General features: G+C 41.9%; 1 protein-coding gene across 1 annotated transcript; it reads left to right on the plus strand.

Moving 5' to 3' along the window:
• The first annotated feature begins 6,011 nt into the window (after window positions 1-6,011).
• LOC148036248 (uncharacterized) lies at window positions 6,012-9,690 on the plus strand. Its single transcript, XM_087678261.1, has 8 exons — window positions 6,012-6,632; window positions 6,974-7,178; window positions 7,265-7,355; window positions 7,470-7,615; window positions 7,751-7,994; window positions 8,076-8,180; window positions 8,267-8,651; window positions 8,852-9,690. The coding sequence occupies exons 1-8, from the start codon at window positions 6,398-6,400 to the stop codon at window positions 9,337-9,339; spliced, it is 1,899 nt and encodes a 632-aa protein (XP_087534387.1). The 5' UTR covers window positions 6,012-6,397; the 3' UTR covers window positions 9,340-9,690.
• The last annotated feature ends 1,280 nt before the right edge of the window (window positions 9,691-10,970 follow it).

The raw sequence follows: 10,970 nt of genomic DNA on the forward strand, positions 1-10,970 counted from the left end.
GAACCCAAACTACAACCACATGGTGAAACTCTCTCATTTGGTAAAGGTTGCGAGTTCAACTCTAATTTTGAGGTCAATTTTGACATTGACCTTGAAATCTCATGACCCTCTAAAATTCAAGTGGCCAAAGGGGACCTTCAAGTCCACTTGTGGCACAGAAGATTGAAGGAGGAGAATAAAAAGTAGCAAAAGGATTCAAAGGCTAAGAAACAAAAGAAACCTCAAGATCTCCCTAACAAGTTTACAAAGTTCAAAAAAGGTGACCAAAAAGTGGTATTGTTAGGAGCCAAAAGATAGGGGCATGCAAGCAAGTGAACAAATCACTGGACTAGCTAAAGTCAAGGAAGTCAACTTGGTTGGTAAAGGGGACAAGCCTTGACCCATGTTCATAGCTGATGGCCTAATTGAGGAGGAGGAGACTAATCTCATCAGCCTCTTGAAAGAGTTCTCTAACGTGTTGGCATGGTCAATGGAGGAACCAAAAGGAATAGACCTTAGCATTGTTACTCACAACATATCTATGGTTTCAAACATGACTCTAGTAAAACAATGACCTTATGCTATGAATACTAAGCACTCCCATGTAGCTAAAGAAGAAATTGATAAGCTCTTAAATGCAAGATTCATTTACGAGATTGAGCACATGAATTAGGTATCACCTATAGTCATTCTACTAAAAAAGAATGGGAAAATTAGATTGTGCATGAACTACAAGAAAGTCAATGCAGTTATGAAGCGAGACAATTACTATTTACCATATATCATACACATGCTTGAGAGTAGTAGCATGGAAGGAAGCCAATAGCTTCTTGGATGGATTTTTAGGATATAACCAAGTGCAAGTTCATCCAAATGATAGGCACAATACATCATTTGCTATCGAATGGGGAGTGTTTGCTTATATAGTCATGCCCTTTGGATCGACGAATACTCGTGCAACCTTTCAATGCGCCTTATGTGCACAATATTCAAAAACATGATGAGGAAGTGGCTGGAAGTATTTGTTTTATTATCTTTATGTTAACACTAACTTGGAAGAGCACTTAGAAAGACTTTGCATTATCTTTGAGAGATGTTGACAATATGGTCTCTCATTAGATCCCTTGAAGTGCTAGTTTTGGATTAGACATAGATGCATACTAGGGCATGTTGTGTTGAGAAATGGAATATCTACAAACTTCTCAAAATCAAGGGGATTTTCGACCTCCCACTTCCAACCAACTACAAGGGTGTATAATGTTTTCTTGGACATAAAGGGTACTACCAATGATTTGTATTGAAATATGCACTTATTGCTTGACCATCATATAAATTGTTGAATTCTTTTTATGTATGAGATTCAAGATTTTCACTTCTCTTGGGCATCTAGCCCAATTTTGTGACCACAAGATTGCTCTTGTTCCTTGTGAAGTAGAACCAAAATTCCCATGCCCAATTGAGTTCACTCTTTCCTAATGGAAGAGCGGATAGTGTTGCACATGGACTCAAGTTTTGGTTGAGCAGTAGAGGACTCCTTTGGATCTTATAGGAAGCACCTCCTATGTTTTCATGTGGCTTAGTAGAAATACATTATCTTGCTATTGTTAGATGTAGGTGATACTTAACAATCAAGGATATAGCTTCAACTTCATATAGTTCCCTAAATTTTTGAGCATAAAATCCCTTATATCTAACTCATTGTTAATTTTTGCTCAAATACTATGTGTGGTATACCTGCCCCTAACCAAAAAGCTAAGGGAGATGATGTTTGGTAATTGCTCGAATACCTTTATTAATCAACATCATCCAAAATTCATAGGATTCTTAGATTTAGCTTGCCTTAGTATAATCTCACTCCAATTTCCTAAAACATTGTAAGTTAGGTTCTAAGACTTGGTCCTAGGTAGCCAATGCTTGGTCTTGTTCCTATAAGCTTTATTAATAAAGGAATCAACTATTTGGGTCCACCAGTCCATAGGATAGGATCATTGTGATAGCTATCCACTTGCTTTCTATCTAACACATTTGATATTTTTATTGATTTAAATATGAATTACCACACTATGAGGACACATAAAAACAACTTTAATTTTCTCAATCCGTTCATTGAATGCTCTTTACGCATAACACAAAAAAGATTGAAGACAATCATTTTCAAATAGTTATTTAAAGCAATTTTGATATATTAGTATAGAGAGAAGCTAACTAGAGATGACTAAAGGCAACCCTTTGTGCCTAGTCATTAAGCTAGTTCAATTTCCTACTTTTGTTGCTTAAGGAGTTCCTCACACTTAAACTAGAATGCTCTCTCCATTGTCCTCTATGAGAATTCCTCATTTGTATCCTATCCATTTCTTCTTTTATCCTACCTTATCATTCCTATACAATCAAACAATACCAACCATCAGTTTAATTACACAATTACCTTGGTGGTTTTACCATGATTGGGGTGATTGGTGGGGAGATGCTCATCATGTGCTTCTTCGGTGCCATTGCTACTTACCGCATGATACCCATGCTCTCAAGTGGTCTCCTTAATGCTCATGATATTCCCTTAAACTACGGTATGAGACCTGGCATTGATAACAATGGTAATGATGAGGGCCTTAAGTTTGAATGTTAAATTTTCCCTGGGGTGGGGGGGGGGATGGGCATATGTTTAGATAGAAGAGAAGAAGAACACAACTTGACCTACCTCTCTCTCTCTCTCTCTCTCTCTCTCTCTCTCTCTCTCTCTCTTCTTGTTCTTCTTGTTCTTGTTCTTGTTCTTCTTCTTTCATGGGTGTGTGTGAGTCAGAAAGACTCTCTTCTTCTTCCTTTGTGTGTGTGAGTGAGACCATTTCTTGGTTGTCAATTGTTTGTCTCCTATTGAGGGGGGACAAGGTTGGAGCTAAGGTGGCGAGGAGTGATAGGACAAAGAAGAAGGAGGGGGTGGAATGATAAGGTGGGGAGGGGGGCATTAAGGTAGCCCCTCAACAAGCATTGCCAACTCACATTGGGGTTGGGGTGGGGCAGGGTGGGGGTTCAATTTGACAGCTTATAGCTAATTGCCACCTCCCCATTTAATCTCCCCCTTCATTAATTGGGGTGTTCATGTGTGGGTATGTTAAAAGGCTTAGCTCTTTTTCTTGTTTTGTCACAACATGACTAGCCCATATGTCCCTTGTTCCCATAGTACTCAACCATCTATTCACATGTGTACTTCTTGATCCTTTCTCATCCACTTCTATAAAACTTGCTTATGATGATGCCCAATGGGATTTTAGACTTGATGACTTGGAAAAATCTACATTATTCAAGATAGTATTGCAATTTCAAGCTTTGTCAATGATTAAGGACTTCAAAAGAAATATAGGACACAAATGTGTTCCGAGGACTATTTTTTACATTTGAGACTAAAACAACCCTTTCCCTCTCTCTATTCAATTATTTCATGCTCTTTTGGAACACTAACATCTCTTTATTTTTGCAAAGCTAAGGTATTACTTTTCACAAGCCCTTGTGACTACGTTTCCTATTGCCTTTTATTAGTGTTTTGTAAATTCAAAAATGGCATCTTCATTATCAAAGAAGAAGTTCCAATCAAAACATCCTAGTATGGTTATGCCTACGCATGCTGCCTTTCCTGCACTAGTATCATGATTGATAGACACACAAAAGTAACTTGTGAGGATGGACCACCAATCATCCACAAGATATCATTGATAAATTACTTTTTTGAGTTGAAAACACAATGGTCCCCCTCCTTCCCACCTCACTAGTGTCGTTTTGGTACTAGATACAAGAACTTTTAACTTTAGAGCTTGGAGGGAACTTTTAGTCAAATACACACACCTACAATGCTAATAATTAAATATTTTTGGAATTGTGTTAAACCTTCTTGTTCAAATTTTGATTTGGTATGAAAAAATTCTAATCTTCATTTTACATGAAACCTCCATTTTTTGTGAGCATTGCTCCTTACCTATCTATTGTTATGCAATAACCTAAACCTACTCCAACAAGGAATTGCATAATTTGCTACAATCTTTATTATTAAAGAGCACACCACCATTGTTGTGATTTTAAATACAACTGCTGCTTCGTAATCGGTTTACGCTATCACACGAAGTTACCAAAGTGACTTTGTAAATACAATGGCAAAGACCTAAGCTTCACTTTGTCACTTTAGGTCAACTTTGTAGGGGAATTCTAAGGTGCATATCCAAGGGTTGATTTGTCGAAAGATATCTTCACATTTTGGAAGAGAGGTTGCTCAATTTAACGATTTAGTGTCGATGGAATGAGAAAAAGTAAAAAAGATATCGACGACAAGCGTGAAAATCATGGAAGAGTGCTCATGGTTCGTATTTTTTTCAACTTGATACTCACAACCTTCGACTTGAAAAATGGGATTAGAACTGTACCCTTAAGTTTTACGATTCACATGGCACTAAACCCTTTTATCAGTCACGACTCACTTGAAACCTTGTGGAAGAATGTTGCCCTTGAAGTTGTGTGACGGAACCACTGCCGGGCCTGCCAGGGGGGTCAGTCGTCAGTGGTCATCACGTACGGCCTCAAAGTCAATGGGTGACTGTCGTGTGGGGCCGCGTTCGTCGGTCGTAACTACTAACTAGTAGTAGGTTTAGGAATTAAAAAGGAGTCTATCCGTTGGAGCTTTTAATATTCAAGGCAAAAGTCCGATCAACGGCTCAAAATTGAAGAGGCGCGATCGACGGCCGCCAGCGCCCTACCGTTAATGCGGACTTAAAGATCCGCTTGTCCGACGTGTGACGGCTGACGTGGTAGATATGATGCGCGCGCGCGCGCGTCTCTTTTATCCAATTCCCAGGACTTGGACATCAAAACCGCTCTACCGGCTTCTTATTACAGTCGGACGCGTCTAAAAATTATATAACCTAAAACATCACTTTAGAACAAAATACTTGCCTACAACACTTCATCACAACTTTTGCCACAAAACCCTTGCATCAATTCAATGATCAATCGGTGGGATGGGTACATTGCTTGATAGATGGTATGTGAATACATAACAATGACTTGCTAAGCAATGATTGATCCTCTTTTTCCCTTCGTGCTCTCATGATAGTTTGCACCACTATCTCAAAAGCTAGACAATAGTATTTTTACATTTTGTTGTACACTACATGCAATTATGGTTTGGTACTCATACCTAGATGCATGGTGGAAGCAATTGTTATGGGGGAGTATTGCAACAGTGCATGTCCTCTAAGGCATTTGAATGCAATCAATCCAAAACTTGAATTCCATGGCATGTTATTCCCTGAATGCAAAAGCTTGGTTGTAGAACCAAAGATGTGAATTTTGCAAGTACCCAAATTGCACATTTGTCGTATAGCCCTACTACAAACATGCCATAAAACCAAGGTTGGGCAAAGGGCATACTTCTTCATTGAGCCATAAGGTATGTTCACACGGAAACCTAGTTGGATGGGGGTGGAAGTCGATGAGTGGTTGTTGCGCGCGAGTGCGCATGATGAGGCCCTGTGATAGAGGTTGCACACTACATCAAACGGACGTGTGCATGTTAGGGGGGGGGTGCGTAGGTAAGGTTGATCAGCTGCATGGGAAATCTGGCTCAGGTGGCGGCGTTTCGGAAAAGCAAAAATTTTGGGTTAAGAGAATAAAAAGAGCGAATTAAAAATGTGAGAAGCTCTAGCCCCTCTCTCTCTCTCTCTCTATCGCCAGTGTGGATGCGTAGACAGAGTTGCTGCTGGGTCGAGACAGAGAGAGAGTCCGAGAGACAGAGAGACTGTGCACTCTCACTTGCAAAGAGAGAAAGAGACTGAGGGGGCCAGGAGAGGGGGCGGGGGGGTGAGAGCCTAGAGGCACACACGTCTAGAGGGACACACATACACACACAAAAGAGGGACGGTGATTCTGTCATGCAGAATCTCTGATAAACTTGATCAGCGCTCGACTTTCCGTGGTCGGAGCATTCATTGTTAAGACTTTAGTGACTCATCATACAAGAGAGCACTTTCTCTCTCCTTTCACATTGTTTGCGTGTGAGAGAGAAACACAAGGATAGCTCTTAGCGAGAGGCGCTTCCGACTCCAGTCTCCCACAGAGAGAGAGAGAGAGAGAGAGAAGAAGAAGAAGAAGAAGAAGAAGAAGAAGAAGAGACAAAAGAACAGTCGGGAGATAAGCCCCAAAAAGAAAGAAAAAAAAGCGAAGGCATTAACGTTAACGCGCACGGCAAACACAAACGCAAAACAAAGCATCGTGAGGAGCAACAACATCACAAAACCCACATCTCCCCCCCGACCTACAAATAAACAAACCTCTCCCTCCCCCTCCCTGCATATTAGGAAACTGATCTGTCTCAGCCGCCGCTCTCCCTCCCTAGTAGTCCCAACTCAAACACTCACACCCACCCTCATTGTTGCCTGCCATGGGCCGCTTCCACTGGGTATGGCCCCTGGCCCTCTTGCTCTCCTGCTCTTCACTCGTCTCCTGCGATGATACCTCCAACACTGCCACACCTGTGTACAAGGATCCCTCCCAATCTGTGGACGCCAGAGTTGAGGACCTCCTGGGCCGAATGACGCTCGCAGAGAAGATCGGCCAGATGACCCAAATCGAACGCAGCGTTGCCACTCCTGCCATTGTTCAGAACTACTTCATAGGTAAGCCTAGTAGCAGTTCTGATGATTTGTTTTATTTAACTGGGATCTTGCAGTTCACATGCTGAGCAGGTCCCTAGCCTGAACTTGCAGCATGGATGTGCACTGTGCTCAGTATTACTTTGGCACATTACATGTAGGGGCATTCTCACATCCTCCATGCTAGTGCAAGTTCCACCTGTGTACAGGCGTGCTGGGGAAGATGACTTTTACACGTTGATTTACTGCCGGTTTACGGCGGAACTGCAGAAGAGAGCTATTGCTTGGTTTTGGCTGTAGTTGTCGATGCTAATGCAAGGCCTGTTCTGCGGTTAACATGTTCATGGTCTTCCATGTGCTACCAGGAAGCGTTCTGAGTGGTGGAGGCAGTGCTCCGGCTCCTAACGCATCACCAAGCGCATGGGCCGACATGGTTGATGGGTTCCAAACAGGAGCTTTAGGGACAAGACTAGGTATTCCTATGATATACGGAATAGATGCAGTGCATGGTCACAATAATGTGTATGGGGCTACTATATTTCCCCACAACATTGGCTTAGGAGCCACAAGGTACGCCACAAAACACTCTCATCCAGTTAAGCCTGATTTTCGTTGTTTGATGTATACGTTATATTCATTCGTTTTTCTTTTGACAGAGATTCCTCTTTAGCCCAGAACATAGGGGCAGCTACTGCATTGGAAGTTAGAGCCACCGGGATACCCTATGCTTTTGCTCCTTGTATTGCGGTACTTGTCTCTTTTACCCTAGGTCTCTTGCTTCCGTTTATGTGGTAATCCGTACCCATCCTAGATAATTGCAGAAGAGATCCAAGGTGGGAACTTATGGATTGATAATTGCAGGTTTCAAGAGATCCAAGGTGGGGACGCTGCTATGAAAGCTATAGTGAAGATCCTGAACTTGTTCAGACCATGTCGCAAACTATTCTAGGGCTACAGGGAACTCCCCCACAAGGATACCCCAAAGGCATGCCATATGTTGGAGGAAGGTGCGGCTTCTTAGCTAAGCTTTGTTCTGCTATCACCTTCAGTGGATTGGAGTCCTCATAATCATGTACAATCAACGTTTAGGATGTTCGTTTTCTGCTAAAGTTCCTTTTCTGACGGTAAGTTTACTGTTGCAGCTCCAATGTTGTTGCCTGTGCCAAGCATTATGTTGGCGATGGAGGAACAGTTAATGGGATAGATGAGAACAATACTGTCGCTTCCTATAGTGAACTCCGCAGCATTCATATGACTCCATATTACAATGCTATCGCTGATGGGGTTTCTACCATTATGATCTCGTACTCAAGCTGGAATGGGGAAAAAATGAGTGCTAATAAGTTTTTGGTGTCCGATATTCTTAAGCAGAGGATGGGCTTTCAGGTACGGATAGAGCACGAGAGTGTTTGTTCATGATTATAGTTTTCAAATTTACATTGAATGCTTATGCTGCCTTTGCTTCAGGGATTTACGATATCAGACTGGCAAGCACTTGAGCGTATTACAAGTCCTGCTGGTGCAAATTACAGTTATAGTGTCAACGCGGCTCTGAATGCTGGATTAGACATGGTTAGTGCTTTTAGTGCCTTTTTCTTTTTGTGATTTCTGTACCTCAGTGCAGCATTCAGACTTATCCTGCCATGTCATAATCACAGGTCATGGTTCCTTTCAACTATGAAGATTTTATCAATATTGCCACTGCTCAAGTGAACTCTGGACTTATAAGTATAAACAGGATAAATGATGCAGTGCGCAGAATTCTTCGTGTCAAGTTTACTGCTGGGCTTTTTGAGAAGCCAATGTCAGACAGGTCTTTGCTTGGCATGGTTGGAAATCAAGAGCATAGGGATCTAGCAAGGCAGGCAGTACGGAAGTCCTTGGTACTTCTGAAGAATGGAAAGGATGCCACTAGCAAAATGTTGCCTCTCAGTAAGACTGCACCCAAGATCCTTGTTGCAGGTAGTCATGCCAATGACATTGGCCTGCAATGCGGAGGCTGGACTATAAGCTGGCAAGGGAGCCCTGGAGCCACTACAGTAGGTAAGGAATCAAATTTTGAGGTGTATGTAGTGTGTGTAGCATGTGTCTGCCATCATATATGTATGTCTAACAAGCTGCTGTGCTTTTACATTGTGCACACATGTACCTAGACATGTGCCACATATTTCTGTATGCTGGCAAGTCTGCGTGCTATCCAAATCTATTGTTGAAATGTGTTCACTCTTCCTTTGTTTGATCAGGAACTACAATTCTTGATGGCATCAAGAGCGCAGTGAGCCCATCAACGCAGGTTGTGTATGAGGTGTCACCCGATGCAGGTTCGGTGGCTAGCAGCAACTATGCATATGCAGTGGTGGTGGTGGGTGAACCGCCATACACAGAGATGTTCGGGGACAGCAACAATCTGACCATTCCACAGGACGGCATCAACATCATTCAGAATGTGTGTGGGTCAGTGGAGTGTGTGGTGGTGCTGATATCAGGGAGGCCACTGGTGGTGGAGCCTTACCTGCCCGTGATGGGAGCCCTAGTGGCAGCATGGCTTCCTGGGAGTGAAGGGCAAGGCGTGGCTGATGTACTGTTTGGCGACTATGACTTCCAAGGCAAATCACCACGTACTTGGTTCAAGAATGTGAGCCAGCTGCCCATGAATTACGGCGATTCCAATTATGATCCACTCTTCCCCTATGGTTTTGGGCTAACCACTGGAGTCGGAAAGACAGGATAGAGAGAGGAGGCATTTGGGGATGTCTCAATTCGTCCCCTGCTGCTACACACTCATTCACTACACATCACTCAAATTTCATTTTTACCCATATTTTTGTGAGCAATTCTCTGGTACGCTTCTGTCTAGAGCTCTCCCCGTTTGCCACTGTACATTCTACCTACCACTCACACCCAAAAGCTCTTAGATGGAGAAATTATTGCCAGCAGGTTTGGCTTTTACATCAGCCATGCCTCTCTCTTGTGATCTTTTTGTAGTTATGTCTTGATAAAGACAGAGTCATGACTTGCTGTTGTGGTCTTCTGTGCAAGAAAACTGTGCAAAATAAAATAGAACACTGTTAGCAGTTGAAAAGGTGTCAAGCAGAAGAGATTATAAAAATCTATCGAGAAGAAACGTAAACTAGCGAAACAATTTATCTGAAAGTGGAATTCCAAGTATACAATATCACATCGGCCGTCAGAAGTAGTAACGTGAACCAGTAAAACAGCTTTGTCTGACAGTGGAATTCCAAGTATACAGTATGACATAGTCAGAAGTATGAAGTGGTTTTCTTGCTTGTTTGTTGTTACATTCCTGCCGGCAATCCTTGCAGATGAGTCATTTGTTACGTTTTGGGCAAGTTCAATCCCAAAGGTATGTTGATGCATATAGCCAAGCTTAGGTTTTTTGGGGTTTTTGTTTATTAGATCGATGAATATGTTGAAGCACTCGTTCTGTCCAGGTATGCTTCTTTTTGCAAAATTCGTGGCAGCAAAGTGATAATAGGATGCAAGAGGGTTGTTCTTCCACGTTCTAACAAAATTAGTAGGAATACGGCCTTTACTTGACCTCTCGGGAGGATGATTCACTATAGGATATGTTAGTCAAGTAGTAGAAGCGAGAAGGGCTTTCTCCTTTCACCGTTGTCTCTCCTTTTGCTTCTCTTTCAAGCAGGGGCCGAAATGGTCAATGGCTTTTTAATTTTTCGTGGGGAAGTCCTCCAAAGATATTTGCTCTACAGTTTTCTCTCAAGTCCTTGCCTTCAAAAGAGGGGTTGTCCTCCAAAGATTGAATGTGTCTTTTTAAATGTAGGATATTTTTTTGAAGCTAATTACATTTGTTTAGAGACTTGTCATATGGCCTTAAGATGTATTGGCTTTCATATTTCATTGATTTTTAACTAATTACATTTTTTTAGAAACTTATAGTTTGGCCAAAGGCAATAGTGCTTTCAATTTCACTAATTTTTAAAGTTTTGAAACTAGTGAGTACCTTGCAAAGCATAAAACCAAAAGTTGTCTTAAGATGCAACTGCTTTTCACATTTCATTGATTTGCTAGTTTTTGAGGCCTTAAGATGGTCGTGTTGATGAACAGTACCTTGCAAGCAGCTAAAGTGCAGCTCAAGGGATAGTGGGAGTTCTTTGGCGATGGTATTTCTACTTTGCCAAGCTCAAGGCGAAACAAAAAAAGAGTCCATAACTGGGGTTATCAATTAGCAGGGTGTATTGGTGCAGGATCATTTGTTAGTTTTGGAAGCTAATTACACTTGTTTAAAACCTTGTCGTATGGTCTCAAGATGTAACGGCTTTCACGTTTTCACCGATTTTTAACTTCTTGTATTGTCTTAGACGTCGTGCTGATGAAAAGTAT

Source organism: Lygodium microphyllum, chromosome 5 (assembly GCF_053477565.2).
Source record: "Lygodium microphyllum isolate KBCC chromosome 5, Lygodium_microphyllum_v1.1.10, whole genome shotgun sequence".
Taxonomy (NCBI): Eukaryota; Viridiplantae; Streptophyta; class Polypodiopsida; order Schizaeales; family Lygodiaceae; genus Lygodium; species Lygodium microphyllum.

Excerpts from the sequence above, each read along its gene's own strand:
- LOC148036248 (XM_087678261.1), top strand. The coding sequence starts at position 6,398 with ATGGGCCGCTTCCACTGGGTATGGCCCCTGGCCCTCTTGCTCTCCTGC. Across the intron at positions 7,616-7,750 it reads ATGCCATATGTTGGAGGAAG|CTCCAATGTTGTTGCCTGTG; the intron begins GTGCGGCTTCTT and ends TTACTGTTGCAG. Across the intron at positions 8,652-8,851 it reads CCCTGGAGCCACTACAGTAG|GAACTACAATTCTTGATGGC; the intron begins GTAAGGAATCAA and ends TTGTTTGATCAG.